A 17,626-nucleotide genomic window follows, 5' to 3' on the forward strand; every position below is an offset into this window, starting at 1 on the left:
TGTCTCCCAATGATAGAATTAGTTCAGAAGCCCTTAAAGATAAATCCTACTTTCAAACACCAAAATGTCAATGAATGAATCGATGACTGGATGAACAGATGAACGGATTAATTAATGAATGAGCAAAGAAACAAACAAATCAATGTATGATTAAGTGAAAACTAAAGCATTTAACAGTCAATGCTTGGCTGGATTAACCTGAAGAAATGATGGTGATGGAATGAATGTATGAATGAGCAAACAAACAAGTCAACAAACACTTTTCGTGGCACACGAGCCACCATTTAAATCAATAGCCATGGCTTTCATCTCTTAAGGACAGACACTGCTCTCCCTTGGTCTCTCCTGAGTGGTCCTCCCTAATCAGCCAATCAATAGCTATTACACCCAAGTGCCATACGAGCACATAGCAGCAAGATTTGGCCACACACACACACACACACACACACACACACACACACACACACACACACACACACACACACACACACACACACACACACACACACACACACACACACACACACACACACACACACACACACACACACACACACACACACACACACACACACACACACACACACACACCAAAGCAACATCTTGACATTGTTTGTGGACAAGGCAATGCTCTGATGTGCTGACACTTCTTTTCACAAGGAATTACGATGAACACTTTTTCCTGAAGTTAGATATGTCGTACAGCCGGGAAAAGTATGGCCCTAAAATACTTGGTGATTTTAAATGTAATTATTGGTTTATCTCAGGACACACTGTAGACCATAAAAACGAGCCACAAATCCATCATAACCGGGTAATCATTCAAATATTTTGGCGACTGAAACATGGGGTGACCACTGGAGGCTCCTCAGATGAGGAAGGAGAGGACCATCCTACTCAGTGAATATCAGAAATACAAAAATAGTCAAACATTGAAAAGTTTTCTTTTTTTAGAAAGAACTATACTAAATATATTCACGTCAACTTTTCCCACATTTAGCAAAACCTTACACTCAAGGAGCAAAACACAAGGCTAGATTTGCACAACTGTAAGCACATTGTCAGCTTCACACTATTTGCAAAACATTACACACAGTGATTTGCAAAACACTAAACACACTTGTATACATCAGACACAGAAGTATATCATGATGTCACTTCCTTGCAATTCCAAAGCACTGACTGTCAAATTACCACACCTATGAGCCAATCTGTTAAACACAGCCATCAGGTGCACAAACACATGATTGCTAAACTGTAGATACACCAATCAGGTTTAAGCACTATAAAAATGCAGCAGGTAGGTTCACCTGCCTTCAACCAAACTGGAAGGAGTCAGAAGAAGAGTGAGGGTGAGAGGGGGAGTACACAGAGGAGGAGGAGGAGGAGAAGGAGAAGGAGGTAGAGGAAGAGGCAGAGGCCGAGCCAGAGGTCGAGGAAGACCTGAAGCAGGAGGAGAATGTGCACAAAGAAGAGGACCAAACCTATCAAATGACATGCGTGCAACACTAGTAGACCATGTTGTGAACCACGGATTGACGCTGAGGGAGGCTGGACTGAGAGTTCAGCCAAATCTTAGCAGATATACAGTGTCATCTGTCATAAGGGATTTTTGACAGGAAAACAGGTAACAGGTTAAAAAAAAGATCTGTCGACAGTTACAGTAATCAACCGCTTATTGTATGCACCATATCAGCACTCGTGACATTGTACAGTAAGTTACATGTATTATTCTCTACATAGGATTGAGGGTCGGGACAAACGAGGAAGGGGGCCCATATTCACGCAAGAACAAGAGAGCGAGATAATAAACATGGTTTTGGCCAATAATGCTATCCGGCTCAGAGAACTACAAGCCAACATTATCGGTGACCATGCCATTTTCAATCATGTCCATCAGGTCTCTCAGTCAACACTGGCACGCATCCTGAAAAGACATCAGGTTCAAATGAAACAACTTTATCGAGTGCCTTTTGAGCGGAATTCAGAGAGGGTCAAACGGCTGCGGCTTGAGTATGTGGAGGTTTGTAGTATTGTTCTCTTTAGCACTGTGATGTTGCATACTGCACACATGACTGTTTTACATTGACTGTATACTAGACCTATGCTAAACTACACAATCTTGTCTTTCACTGTATTTCAGGGAGTTTTGCAGATGGATGCTGAGGAAATCCTGCATGAATTCGTATATATTGATGAGGCAGGGTTCAACCTCACAAAAGCAAGAAGGAGAGGCAGAAATATCAATGTCCCAGGGCAACGTGGGGGTAACATCACCCTTTGCGCTGCGGGGGTAACATCACCCTTTGCGCTGGCTTTCACAGCATGGGGTTGTCCTCCGTCATGCCAAAACGGGCCCTTACAACACACCTCACATTCTCGCATTTTTGGACCAATTGCACCACATCGTCACAGCAGGTAATGAAATGCACCAGATGCAATACACGGTCATCTGGGACAATGTAATTCCACCGCTCTGCTTTGGTCCAGAACTGGTTTCAACACCCTCCACAGTTGACAGTACTATACCTTCCACCATACTCTCCGTTTCTAAACCATATCGAAGAGTTTTTTCTCTGCATGGCGGTGGAAGGTTTACGATCTCCAGCCCCAGGCTCAGGTACCCCTCATTCAGGCCATGGAGGACGCCTGTGACCAAGTCAACGCCGCAGCTGTGCAAGGATGGATTCGACATTCAAGACGGTTCTTCCCACGTTGTCTTGCTAATGATGATATTGTTTGTGATGTTGATGAAATTCTCTGGCCAGATCCAGCTAGGCGACGAGATAATGTATAGTATGTTTACTGTAATATTTTCTGAACAATATTGTCTGTTTTTTTTCAGATTGTTGTTATTGACTGTAATTGTAACCTGTACTGGATACAGTATTTTACGTTTGTCTGTTTGCTGAGCTAACAGTGTTATGCACACTACTGTAGTAGCATGAAAACTGGGACATGTTTTGTTGTGTTTCTCCATGTTGACATGTTGACTGATTTGGGTATATGGAGAGAAATAAATGATATCTTCCTCAGTCTACAGCATTGGTCTTGTGTAGTGTTTGTATAGTCGCACTTTCTCTGTGTACTTCATTTACAGTACTCTAATCACTGACAATTGGACTTGCTAAAAGTGCTTTAGGTTAGCAACAGCAGTGTGTGACTGGTTCAAAAAGATTGAAGTCATATGAAATGTGTGTTTCGTATGGTAAAAAAGTATTTTTTTTATGAAGTCGTGTATAGTTTTGACAAGTGTCCTATTTTGCAAATGTTCTGAAGTGTTGTGCTACTTTGGTGTAGGGTTGTGCTAATTGTGTGTAGTGTTTTGACAAACCGGGCCCTGTAAACTGTAAAACACACTGTTTTGCAAAGGTCTCCAGTAGCATCAACCGCACCCTCTAGGGTAGTGCCATGTTGTAGCCACTTTTACATCCTCCTCTGGGTACATTGCCTTCAACACAAAACCCTTGAGGCTCATGGTTCTCACCACCTTCCATAGACGTACACTGTAATTATGACGACTTCCGGAAAACGTCCTCCAACCTATCAGAGCTCTTACAGTATGAACCGACATGTTCAATCAAAGGAACCATTCAAATGACCAGAGAACGGATCTAGTACTGAAAGCATAAGCTTCAGCCAGCTAGCACTGCAGTACATCAAATGTGGTGAGTAGTTGACACAACAAGAAAGACAATATAGTTAAACAGTTTGGAACAAACAATTAAGGAGAAGCAGCAGAGAGCGAGAGAGAGCTATCTATATTTTGTTATATTCTTTACCTTTCACTTATTTAACTAGCTAATGCATCCAATTTTGCCTACTCAGCAACCTGACTCAAACTGAGAGGAGTGCTATTTCTGTTAGCTAGCTGGCTTAGGCTATCCAACACTGTGACTCTTCCAAGTCATGGTAAGATTTCAGTTTTAGGAATGAGAGCCCGTGGAGGCGGGAAAGAGTTATACCACGAGCAAAGTGATGACGCTGTATGTGGCTGCCATGAAATTGACCTGTGTGTGCGGGTGATCAGGGGTGTTTTCATGACTCCGATTCTGTTGCAAAACGTTTCTGAAACTGAAGCAAATGGAACGAAGGGACCTACCTGAATAAGTCCAATAGAAACTCTTGGTTTAGTTGCAAAACGGAATGTTTTGCAACTGTTTGGACTAATGATTAATCCCCGGATTAGCTAGATGCAGGCAAGAGTATGCAATACAGTATTGAATGTGTCACTGTCACCTTGATTACTCCTATTTGTATCTCGACCTGTGCACCTATGTTATACATTTTCATTTGTAGTCTAAGTTGTAGCAACCTCACAATTTGTCCTCCCTAATCTTAAATGCCACCGACCGCCACTGTATGCTTTAGGACAGAGATTGGGTACAGTGATAGTGGTGAAAACATTTGAAAACCACAATATCCCACCACTAAGACAGAACAGACAGACTATACAGCACAACTCTATTTGGCCCTATTGTTCAAATGGCATAAAAGATTGAAAGAGCCGCTTTGGCAGCAGAAACAAATAATCACAGTGTTACTGTGGTCCTAAGAGGGCTCTATTGAATGCATAACAATGAAGCTTGATTGGAATTGATAGCTGCTTTGAATGCTTCGATGTTCCTCTCAGCTGACTCATTTGTTATAGGGCGACCTTTGACACGTCAGGGAATGCCATTGGCTAATGAGCTATTTAGCCAAAGTTAGAGAGGGGTCAAAAAAATGTGTGCTTTCTATCAAAAGGACTGGCATTCTGTTGAAGAGGTGGGCTATCGGAACACCATTAATCAAAAGTGTTTTTACTGCAGTGAGCTAAATCAGTAGTCTTAAACAAATCTACTTTGAAACAAAAGTATTCTGTTATGAGCTTAAAAAAAGAAGACACCTGTACCATGTGAGATATAGAGTTGAAATATGTTCAATTTTGAGTTTGCATCTCAATATTACACTTTATATATCCCAAAAGGCTGAAATAGAACAAAACCATTTGACATAGAAACACCAGATTTTCTACAAGTTTTTAGAAATAATGTTTATTAATTATTAAATTATGAAAAATATTAATAAAATTCCGCCCATGAGGCCACTAGAGAGCGATTTGGTCATTTGACTGCAGGAAAGGGGTGTTATGATAGCTATCCGTTCAAAGCGGTTGTCTGTTTTTACTAGTCTCGGCCACTTTACCATAGCAATTAGACCTGGGGAAGAGGTTCGTTAATTACCTAAGGAGGCACTCATTCATGACTCATTATAATTTGTATTCAATAAAATGTCAACCTACACCGACAGAAACATCATAGAACAAGCACACATGGGGAAACTACATACTACTACTACGTACAGTTCCTAGTTTCTGTATCAACAAACATATAGTCAGCATGAAAAAAATGCAGAGGTGTGTAAGTGTTATAAAGGTGCTGCTGACCTCTGCCATTTTTTCTCCCTCGGAGCGATCAAGGCCACCGTGGAGAAATGGGCCTGGAGTCAAGGGCTTCCCCCCAGGCCACCAGCCCCCACCAGCCTCCCCCGGCCCCAAGTCACCAGACACCTGCACTTACAAGAGTCAACAGCAGTGTCAGCAGCATGGGCCACATGCCTCATACAGCAACCTTACAGCTGGCCTGAAAGCAGTGCTATTTCTCTTTGCCCAGACACCTCTACATAACAAAGGTCTAAGAACAACCTTCTCTAGTCTCCATCTGTAGGATACAACTCACCTCCTCTTCTGGCCCTACCTACTCTACACATCCAAGTCTCAGAATTGGAGCAGATTCCAATTCTGAATCAGAACAGCATATTGATAATAATATTCCACTTTAGACTGCATGCAGTTTTATATTATGCATTAGTATTACATGTATTTTCATAAAAGGCAGCCCATAGTAGAAATATGCTGCATACACAGTTCTCATAGGTACAAAGTGGCTTTATGAAATCTGAAACGTGATATAGCTTGATTGAATGCTCTGAGTCATAATTGGATCCCTCCTTTCCTCCCCCCTCACCTCCGCTCACCCCTCTCCTCCTCATCTCCCCCCTGACAGAATAACTGCGACAGCCTTAATCAAAGAGATGGAACATTTTGATCCCACTCTCGATTAGATTAGATTACATAAACTGAAGCAATTTGTACAAAATGCAAGGCGAATGATCAACAGGTCATTCAACTTGATCTCTAACCCAGTTTAGGCAGTTACACAGTAAACAATGTAAGGCATTCCACGGATCCATTTGCTTCCTTAGGAAAATCCTTTAGTTGAAATTTCTAATCAATTTGACATTGATTAATACTGTGGAGTATAATAAAATATAAAATATGTTTGTTGTAATTGTTTAATTCCATGTAAGTAAAAAGAGTAAGATAACTCATGTCAAATATACTGTGTCTGCAAAATGTATATAGGTTCAGAACTTTTGTGAAACAGCGCAGTTGAAAAAGACAGGGCAAGTATAAATCAAAACAGAAAGGTCTTCAGAGATAGATGGGAGAGATTGAGTATAGCTGAAGGATGGGACTAAAAACAAACAAGAGATAACTATTGTAAAAATGTACTGTGTCCGTAAATTGTATATACAGTTGAAGTCAGACGTTTACATACACTTAGGTTGGAGTCATTAAAACTCGTTTTTCAACTACTCCACAAATTTCTTGTTAACAAACTATAGTTTTGGCAAGTCGGTTACTTTGTGCACGACACAAGTCATTTTTCTAACATTTGTCTATAGACAGATTATTTCACTTATAATTCACTGTATCACAATTCCAGTGGGACAGAAGTTTACATAACACTAAGTTGACTGTGCCTTTAAACAGTTTTGACAATTCTGATAGCTGCTGATATCTTCTGATAGCCTAACTGACATAATTTGAGTCAATTGGAGGTGTACCTGTGGATGTATTTCAAGGCCTATCTTCAAACTCAGTGCCTCTTTGCTTGCCATCATTGGGAAATCAAAAGAAATCAGCCAAGACCGCAGAAAAAAATGGTAGACCTCCACAAGTCTGGTTCATCCTTGGGAGCAATTTCCAAACGCCTGAAGGTACCACATTCATCTGTACAAACAATAGCATTCAAGTATAAACACCATGGGACCACGCAGCCGTCATACCAGGAAGGAGACGCCTTCTGTTTCCTAGAGATGAACGTACTTCGGTGAGAAAAGTGCAAATCAATCCCAGAACAACAGCAAATGACCGTGTGAAGATGCTGGAGGAAACAGGTACAAAAGTATCTATATCCACAGTAAAACGAGTCCTATATCGACATAACCTGAAAGGCCGCTCAGCAAGGGAGAAGCCACTGCTCCAAAACCACCATAAAAATGTCAGACTACGGTTTGCAACTGCATATGGGGATAAAGATTTTACTTTTTGGAGAAATGTCCTCTGGTCTGATTAAACAAAAATAGAACTGTTTGGCAATAATGACCATTGTTATGTTTGGAGGAAAAGGGGGATGCTTGCAAGCCGAAGAACACCATCCCAACCGTGAAGAACGGGGATGGCAGCATCATGTTGTGGGGGTGCTTTGCTGCAGGAGGGGCTGGTGCACTACAGAAAATAGATGGCATCATGAGGCAGGACAATTATATGGATATATTGAAGCAACATCTCAAGACATCAATCAGGAAGGTAATACTTGGTCGCAAATGGGTCTTCCAAATGGACAAGGACCCCAAGCATACTTCCAAAATGGCTTAAGGACAACAAAATCACATTATTGGAGTGGCCATCACAAAGCCCTGACCTCAATTCTATAGAGATTTTTTGTGGGCAGAACTGAAAAAGTGTGTGCGAGCAAGGAGGCCTACAAACCTGACTCAGTTACACCAGTTCTGTCAAGAGGAATTGGCCAAAATTCACTCAACTTGTGGGAAGCTTGTGGAAGGCTTCCAGAAAAGTTTGATCCAAGTTAAACTATTTAAAGGCAACACTACCAAATACTAATTGAGTGTATGTAAACTTCTGACCCACTGTGAATGTGATGAAAGAAATAAAAGCTGAAAGAAATCATTCTCTCTACTCTTATTCTGACATTTTGCATTCTTATAATAAAGTGGTGATCCTAACTGACTTAAAACAGCAAATTTTTACTTGGATTAAAGTTCAGGAATTGTGAGAAACTGAGTTTAAATGTATTTGGCTAAGTGTATGTAAACTTCCAACTTCAACTGATATGTATAAGCTTGAATTAGAAGCCTAAAGGGCTGTTGTCCATCCGTTTACTCCAATTAGGGGAGGTGTGGTAGGGTTAGGGGATAATTAATAAAGGAAAATACATATTTTTAATAGATATGGGGGACTGGAAATTATGCAGACAATTAAATTCATGGAAACCACAATCTATCTGTAATATTAAAGCTGATCTACCAACCCACCCCCCAAAAAACTAGAACATAACAAAGGTATAAATAAAAAACATACCTACAAAAATGTTTCTTAAGAAATTACAAAAACAAATAAATATTTGTAAATAAATGATATAGTAAGTACTGTAGTACTCCATAGTAAACTGTAGTATTATTACATGTGGGTGTGTCATTCATTTGGATAAAGATCAATATCATCATTTCTGCATAATATTTTAAAAAATAATGCAAGATTAAAGGGCATGTCTTTAAATCTCCCAGCTTAGCTACTCATAAGATTTTCAGGCAGAGAGAGTAGGGCAGGAGAGTGGAGATAAAATACTTTTAAAGGTCCCGAACAGCGAAGATCATGTTTTTCATCTAATTGTATGATATTTGGATGAAACCAGTTCAAAGTTGGATAAGTTGCAGGGTAGAGTACTGGGAGGTAGCCGGATAGTAATATTGACTAGGGTTTAGGGCAGGGTACTGGGCAGAGACTGGCTAGTGGTGACTGTTTAACTGTATGATGGCCTGAAGATCGAAGCTGTTTATCAGTCTCTTGGTCCCAGCTCTGATGCACCTGTACTGTCTCCTCCTTCTAGATGGTAGTAAGGTGAGCAGGCCATGGCTCGGGTGACTGAGGTACTTGATGATCTTATTGGCCTTCTTGTGACACCGGGTGCTGTAGCTGTACTGAAGGGCAGGCAATGTGCCCCCGATTATGTAGATGACCCCTCCACCCTCTGGAGAGCCCTGCAGTTGCGAACTGTGCAATTTCCGTACCCGGCGGTGATACAGCCTGACAGGATGCTCTTAATGGTGCATCTGTAGAGGTGTGTGAAGGTTTTAGGGGCCACGCTGAACTTCTTCAGCCTCCTGAGGTTGAAGAGGCACCTATTCTAGGTCGGTTGAACAAAATAACTTGAGTTCCTGTTCATTATCATAATCACACCATTAGTAGTTAATCATATACCTGCAGCTTTCTTCTTCCCGGAGAGTTCTTTATTCCTGTCTGCGCGATGTTCCCGAGAACCCAGCTGGCTGTATGGACTGGGGGACAACGTATCCGGAGAGAGCCATTATTCAGTGAAACAGAATATGTTACTGTCCCTGATGTCTCTCTGGAAGGAGATCCTCACCCTGAGCTTGTCTACTTTATTGTCCAGGGACTGAACATTTCATGAGTAATATATCTATTGTGGCTCCGGAGGATTGCCCAAAGACTGCCTTCGCCACACCAGAGGGGCTTTTCCAGTATGTGAGGATGCCCTTCTGACTGCATGGTGCCGCTGCAACTTTCCAACGCCTCATGGATGCCATTCTACGGCCCCATCAAGAGTATGCAGCAGCGTAATTAGACAGCATAATCCTCGACTTAGCCAAGGAGACCCGGGAGACCCAACCATGCCCCTTTCGATCCACAATAGAACATATTACCTTGATTACATTTACATTACATTTAAGTCATTTAGCAGACGCTCTTATCCAGAGCGACTTACAAATTGGTGCATTCACCTTATGACATCCAGTGGAACGGTCACTTTACAATAGTGCATCTAAATCTTAAGGGGGGGGGGTGAGAGGGATTACTTATCCTATCCTAGGTATTCCTTAAAGAGGTGGGGTTTCAGGTGTCTCCGGAAGGTGGTGATTGACTCCGCTGTCCTGGCGTCGTGAGGGAGTTTGTTCCACCATTGGGGGGCCAGGGCAGCGAACAGTTTTGACTGGGCTGAGCGGGAGCTGTACTTCCTCAGTGGTAGGGAGGCGAGCAGGCCAGAGGTGGATGAACGCAGTGCCCTTGTTTGGGTGTAGGGCCTGATCAGAGCCTGGAGGTACTGAGGTGCCGTTCCCCTCACAGCTCCGTAGGCAAGCACCATGGTCTTGTAGCGGATGCGAGCTTCAACTGGAAGCCAGTGGAGAGAACCGAGGAGCGGGGTGACGTGAGAGAACTTGGGAAGGTTGAACACCAGACGGGCTGCGGCGTTCTGGATGAGTTGAAGGGGTTTAATGGCACAGGCAGGGAGCCCAGCCAACAGCGAGTTGCAGTAATCCAGACGGGAGATGACAAGTGCCTGGATTAGGACCTGCGCCGCTTCCTGTGTGAGGCAGGGTCGTACTCTGCGGATGTTGTAGAGCATGAACCTACAGGAACGGGCCACCGCCTTGATGTTGGTTGAGAACGACAGGGTGTTGTCCAGGATCATGCCAAGGTTCTTGGCGCTCTGGGAGGAGGACACAATGGAGTTGTCAACCGTGATGGCGAGATCATGGAACGGGCAGTCCTTCCCCGGGAGGAAGAGCAGCTCCGTCTTGCCGAGGTTCAGCTTGAGGTGGTGATCCGTCATCCACACTGATATGTCTGCCAGACATGCAGAGATGCGATTCGCCACCTGGTCATCAGAAGGGGGAAAGGAGAAGATTAATTGTGTGTCGTCTGCATAGCAATGATAAGAGAGACCATGTGAGGTTATGACAGAGCCAAGTGACTTGGTGTATAGCGAGAATAGGAGAGGGCCAAGAACAGAGCCCTGGGGGACACCAGTGGTGAGAGCGCGTGGTGAGGAGACAGATTCTCGCCACGCCACCTGGTAGGAGCGACCTGTCAGGTAGGACGCAATCCAAGCGTGGGCCGCGCCGGAGATGCCCAACTCGGAGAGGGTGGAGAGGAGGATCTGATGGTTCACAGTATTGAAGGCAGCCGATAGATCTAGAAGGATGAGAGCAGAGGAGAGAGAGTTAGCTTTAGCAGTGCGGAGCGCCTCCGTGATACAGAGGAGAGCAGTCTCAGTTGAATGACTAGTCTTGAAACCTGACTGATTTGGATCAAGAAGGTCATTCAGAGAGAGATAGCGGGAGAGCTGGCCAAGGACGGCACGTTCAAGAGTTTTGGAGAGAAAAGAAAGAAGGGATACTGGTCTGTAATTGTTGACATCGGAGGGATCGAGTGTAGGTTTTTTCAGAAGGGGTGCAACTCTCGCTCTCTTGAAGACGGAAGGGACGTAGCCAGCGGTCAGGGATGAGTTGATGAGCGAGGTGAGGTAAGGGAGAAGGTCTCCGGAAATGGTCTGGAGAAGAGAGGAGGGGATAGGGTCAAGCGGGCAGGTTGTTGGGCGGCCGGCCGTCACAAGACGCAAGATTTCATCTGGAGAGAGAGGGGAGAAAGAGGTCAGAGCACAGGGTAGGGCAGTGTGAGCAGAACCAGCGGTGTCGTTTGACTTAGCAAACGAGGATCGGATGTCGTTGACCTTCTTTTCAAAATGGTTGACGAAGTCATCTGCAGAGAGGGAGGAGGGGGAGGAGGATTCAGGAGGGAGGAGAAGGTGGCAAAGAGCTTCCTAGGGTTAGAGGCAGATGCTTGGAATTTAGCGTGGTAGAAAGTGGCTTTAGCAGCAGAGACAGAGGAGGAAAATGTAGAGAGGAGGGAGTGAAAGGATGCCAGGTCCGCAGGGAGGCGAGTTTTCCTCCATTTCCGCTCGGCTGCCCGGAGCCCTGTTCTGTGAGCTCGCAATGAGTCATCGAGCCACGGAGCGGGAGGGGAGGACCGAGCCGGCCTGGAGGATAGGGGACATAGAGAGTCAAGGGATGCAGAGAGGGAGGAGAGGAGGGTTGAGGAGGCAGAATCAGGAGATAGGTGGGAGAAGGTTTGAGCGGAGGGAAGAGATGATAGGATGGAAGAGGAGAGAGTAGCGGGGGAGAGAGAGCGAAGGTTGGGACGGCGCGATACCATCCGAGTAGGGGCAGTGTGGGAGGTGTTGGATGAGAGCGAGAGGGAAAAGGATACAAGGCAGTGGTCGGAGACTTGGAGGGGAGTTGCAATGAGGTTAGTGGAAGAACAGCATCTAGTAAAGATGAGGTCGAGCGTATTGCCTGCCTTGTGAGTAGGGGGGAAGGTGAGAGGGTGAGGTCAAAAGAGGAGAGGAGTGGAAAGAAGGAGGCAGAGAGGAAAGAGTCAAAGGTAGACGTGGGGAGGTTAAAGTCGGCCAGAACTGTGAGAGGTGAGCCGTCCTCAGGAAAGGAGCTTATCAAGGCATCAAGCTCATTGATGAACTCTCCGAGGGAACCTGGAGGGCGATAAATGATAAGGATGTTAAGCTTGAAAGGGCTAGTAACTGTGACAGCATGGAATTCAAAGGAGGCGATAGACAGATGGGTAAGGGGAGAAAGAGAGAATGACCACTTGGGAGAGATGAGGATCCCGGTGCCACCACCCCGCTGACCAGACGCTCTCGGGGTGTGCGAGAACACGTGGGCGGACGAAGAGAGAGCAGTAGGAGTAGCAGTGTTGTCTGTGGTGATCCATGTTTCCGTCAGTGCCAAGAAGTCGAGGGACTGGAGGGAGGCATAGGCTGAGATGAACTCTGCCTTGTTGACCGCAGATTGGCAGTTCCAGAGGCTACCGGAGACCTGGAACTCCACGTGGGTCGTGCGCGCTGGGACCACCAGAGTAGGGTGGCCGCGGCCACGCGGTGTGGAGCGTTTGTATGGTCTGTGCAGAGAGGAGAGAACAGGGATAAACAGACACATAGTTGACAGGCTACAGAAGAGGCTACGCTAATGCAAAGGAGATTGGAATGACAAGTGGACTACACGTCTCGAATGTTCAGAAAGTTAAGCTACGTAGCAAGAATCTTATTGACTAAAATGATTAAAATGATACAGTACTGCTGAAGTAGGCCAGCTGGCAGTGGGTGCGTTGTTGACACTACATGAGAGACCGCCTCTCTGCAGTGTGGCCCATAGTAAAGGAGCATATGGAGAAGGCACAAAGGACCCAAGGCCGGGCCTATGATAAGTCTGAGACCCCCTGTGAGTTCACCATGGGAGAGAAAGGGATGGTGCTCGTTCCCACGGCTGAACACTGCTTGCTGGCACAGTGGACGGGGCCCTACAAGGTAATGAAATGGGTCTTACCGGTCAATTACCTCATCAAGCAACCTGACAGGAGGAAGAAGGTCCAACTCTATCACATAAACCTGTTGAAGACATACCACGGAAGAGAAGAGGAAGTGGCTTTGATGGCCCTGGAGGGGAAAGGAAAAGAGGAGGCTCTACCACAGGTGCCCCCGTGGCCAAACTCTCCTGCCGGAGCAGTCAAGACAGCTTGACCAGCTAATTATAAACTTTGGTCGAATATTCTCTCCATTCCCAGGACAAACAGATGTCCTGTTCCACCATATCCACACTGAACCCGGCAAGAAGGTGCATATCCACCCTTACAGGATTCCTGAGGCTCGCCGAGTCATCGCTAAGAACGAGGTAAGGGAGATGTTGAGGATGGGTGTGATCGAGCCATCGACGAGCGCGTGGTCCAGTCCCATAGTCCTGGTCCCCAAATCCGATGGTAGTATGAGACTCTGCAACGACTTTAGAGGCGTAAATGCCATCTCTACATTCGATGCGTATCCCATGCCCTGCGTGGATGAACTCTTGGAGCACTTAGGAAAGGCCAAGTTCATCACTACCCTGGATTTGACGAAGGGATATTGGCAAGTGTCGGTGGCTCCAGAGGATCGCCCAAAGACTGCCTTCGGCACCCCAGAGGGGCTTTTCCAGTACCTGAGGATGCCCTTCGGACTGCATGGTGCCACTGCAACTTTCCAACGCCTCATGGATGCCATTCTACGGCCCCATCAAGAGTATGCAGTGGCGTACATAGACGATGTGGTCATCCACAGCGAGGACTGGGATAGTCACCTCCTGCGATTACGGGCGGTGCTCGTGAGTTTGGAAGCCACAGGGTTGACGGCCAATCCAAATAAATGCTGCCTGGGCCTGTCCGATGCGGAATACCTGAGGTACACCGTGGGGAATGGGAAAATACGCCCACAGAAAGAGAAGACCAGGGCAATTCGGGACTGGCCTCGACACCGGACCAAGCGGGATGTTCGGTCCTTCTTAGGGATAACGGGATATTATTGCTGTATTATCCCGGGATATGCAACCATTGGCAACCCCCTCACAAACCTCATCAAGTAAAACTTGCCAAACCAGGTAGAGTGGAAAGACAAGACGGAAGAGGCCTTTCAATTGCTAAAAGATGGCATGTGTTCTGATCCCGTTCTACAGGCTCCGGACTTCTCACAAGAGTTCATTGTGCAGGTCAACGCCTCGGATACGGGGCTCGGGGCCGTACTAGCTCAGGGTGAAGACGAAGCAGAGAAGCCGATTTTGTTCATAAGTAGGAAGCTCAGCGATCAGGAACAGAGATATGCTACCGTAGAGAAAGAGGCCTTAGCCATTAAGTGGGCCCTTGATTATCTCCGGTACTACCTACTGGGTTGGAGGTTTGCATTAGTTACTGACCATGTACCTCTCACATGGATGTCTTGTAAGAGAAACAATAACAACAGAATAGCCAGATGGTTTTTGTCTTTTCAACCGTTCTCTTTCCATGTCATCCACAGGGCCAGATCGAGGAACGGGATGGCAGATGCGCTACCCCGACATGACCAAGACAGTGCGTCTGGCGCCCGACCCTCTGGTTCGGTCCTGAGGGGGAAGGTATGTGGAAGTACCACCCAAGGGCAGGCTGGGCTCACGGATAGTAGCCCAACAAGGCATGGGAGACAAGGTAGACAGAGGCAATTAAGCACAGCTGACGGTACTAATGACATATTCTCCTTCCCCTATAAGAGAGAGTGGGGAACCAGCAGACAAGGGGGGGGGGAAACTATCTCTGGAAGATGGCCACCGAGAGAGAGGAGCTATCCATGAAGAACCACTAAGACGGTGACAATCCCGAGACATTTGTTTTAGTTTAAAGATAATCGTATTGTGTTCCTGTTTGATCTGTAGAAGAAGATGTATGTGTTGTCCTTGGGAGATTTTCATTGATTATGTTGGAGTGTTTGTGTTGACCAACTGCCCTCAATAGAGAACTGTGTTCAATCAAGAAAACCTACTCCTGACTCGTTTATTCCACCTTTCCGCTTTAGAGTGACGCCCAATTACTTGGTCCGCTCACACCATCTACAATAAATGCGGCCCCAGGATATGTGGTTTCCAATTTGCACATAGTTCATTGTAGTTCCTTGAGAGCCATCTGGGGTTCGTCTTGCAGGGGAATATACACGGCAGTGAAGATAACTGTGGTCAGTGAGGTACTCCAGATTGGGAGAACAAAGGACTTGAGTTCCTGTACGTTACCACAATCACACCATGAGTTGTTAGTCATGAAACAAACCCCTCTGCTTTTTTTTTACCCCAGAAAGTTCTTCTTGTCTCCTCGATGGATGGAGAACCCCGCGGGCTCAATTGACGGGGACAATATATCCGGAGAGATCCACGATTCTGTAAAACAGAGTATCCCTGATGTCTCTCTGGAAGGAGATCCTCACCCTGAGCTTGTCTACTTTATTGTCCAGGGACTGAACGTTAGTGAGCAATATACTCAGAAGTGGTGGATGGTATGCACGCCTGAGTGTGACTAGGGCCCCACTTATTCTTCCTCTTCTCCAGCATTGGCGTGTTGTTGCAGCCACTGGGATGAATAGAGCTCCCTTAGGGAAGTTCAAACAAAGGATCCAGATAAGAGAAGTAGAATTTCTGCTTGAATGTCTGGTAAGTGACTGCCATTCTAATGTCCTATAGTTATTTTTGGCTGTTGGTATTAATGCTAGAAAGTTGCACATTGGCTAAGAGCTAGAAACAGGGTGACTGTCTGTCAGTGCCATCTTAAAATGTTTTGCTTGGGAGATAGAATGATGGTGCCCGACCTTTAAAGGGCCAATCAGCAGTTGAAACAACAGGTAAAAAGCTCAGGAATGGGGCTTGAGAAATTTAACCATAATCAAACTAATCGACATGGATACAAGCGCTGACCAATGATATCAAAATTATATTTTTAACCATCTTTTGAGTCGATATCGTGTTTGTTTACAATAACATTGTTTACATACCAAGGAGTAAACCAAGCTTTTTTTGTGTGTGTGTGTGTGTGTGTGGGGGGGGGGGTTATAATGGGGAACAACAGTTAAACCAACCTCGTGAGGTATTTAAAAGGTATATTCTTCAAGAATCAATGGGTACATATCATTCATTAGAAGTATTAAAAGAAAAGCAATCGCAGATGATCTTTTTTTTATTTTTAGAAAGGAGGAGTATCGAGTGGAAGGAGCGAGTCTCAAGGAGCCAAAATGTGTTTATTGAAATTGGCGAATTGACCAGTAGGGAGAGACAATGAGAGACCCTGTCCTGGCACAGCGACAGCGTCTTTCCTGTTCTGTTGGAGGGACTGCATGCATGGGAGGGAGTAGCAGCCTCAGTACCAGGCGGTGATCTCAGATCGGAGCACGGAGTGGATAGGGGAGGCTGCTAGGCTACATGCTGCTGCCGCTGCCACCTTTGTTATAAGCAGGGATCGTTTGATTTCACCACTACATCCATACTGCAGCAGACATAGCCTACGGATATTTATCACGGATTGCAAGGGGAAATACATTACAACCGGCATACCCATGTACTTTTACGAGGGCAGAGGACTGCTTCTCCTCACGCTCTTGGCCGCTTTGCAGGTAATGTGTCTGCGGAACGGTTTTGTTGAGTTGGAACAGGACAGTTCTAGGACTAGTGCTTGTTTTCAGTGACGATGCTTCTGCTGTGATCTGTCGGGTAAACGTGCCCGCTTGTCCATTATGGCTCGCCTCTCCACTGTGAAAAAAGGCTACATAGGCATGTTTTGCATGGTTGCTAGATATAATGCAGTATTGGGAACTTACATATGTGACGCGTCAACAAATAATGACAATATGTAGTAGATTGATATTGCATGAAGATCAACCCTGGGTTATTGTAGCCGACACCGCTAGGGTCTATTTGAAGGATGGGATGATTTGCCATTTAAAAAAGCTACCCTTCTTCAAAATATGATTTTATGTGGGCTACAATGTATCAAGAGTAAATTCATTCAAATAAATTTAACCGAAGTAATATATTAAACATAGTATTATCTATTAGGGTATTCCGTCCATATGGTGATCAAGCAATACATTGTTTCTTCTTAAGTATATTTAAAAAAAACTTGCTTAGATGATGATAGCCTATAGATTCATGTTTGTTGGACACATTTGTAACCTTTTCACGAGAACTTTGTAACCATATAATGTTAACGTCTATTGATGCAGGCCAGCTACTTGAATCATTTCCCCGGACCGCGGGGTTACAAAAACCTACCATTATTTATTCCTAACGGACACGGAATGAGGCTAGAGGCAATGGCCCATTCCGTCTTGTAAATAGGCTATCAGTGCAAACAACAGCTACACACACCGGT

At 45.2% G+C, this 17,626-nt stretch overlaps 1 protein-coding gene across 1 annotated transcript in view; it reads left to right on the forward strand.

The window, feature by feature from the left end:
• The first annotated feature begins 16,582 nt into the window (after positions 1-16,582).
• Positions 16,583-17,626, forward strand: part of LOC124041781 (cadherin-2-like) — an 87,851-nt gene continuing 86,807 nt past the window's right edge. Inside the window, exon 1 of the mRNA XM_046359784.1 lies at positions 16,583-16,868. Within this exon, the coding sequence (XP_046215740.1) occupies positions 16,812-16,868 (57 nt within the window). The 5' untranslated portion in view covers positions 16,583-16,811. The remainder of the gene's footprint in view (positions 16,869-17,626) is intronic.

The sequence above is a fragment of the Oncorhynchus gorbuscha genome, linkage group LG08 (genome assembly GCF_021184085.1).
Source record: "Oncorhynchus gorbuscha isolate QuinsamMale2020 ecotype Even-year linkage group LG08, OgorEven_v1.0, whole genome shotgun sequence".
Classification (NCBI taxonomy): Eukaryota; Metazoa; Chordata; class Actinopteri; order Salmoniformes; family Salmonidae; genus Oncorhynchus; species Oncorhynchus gorbuscha.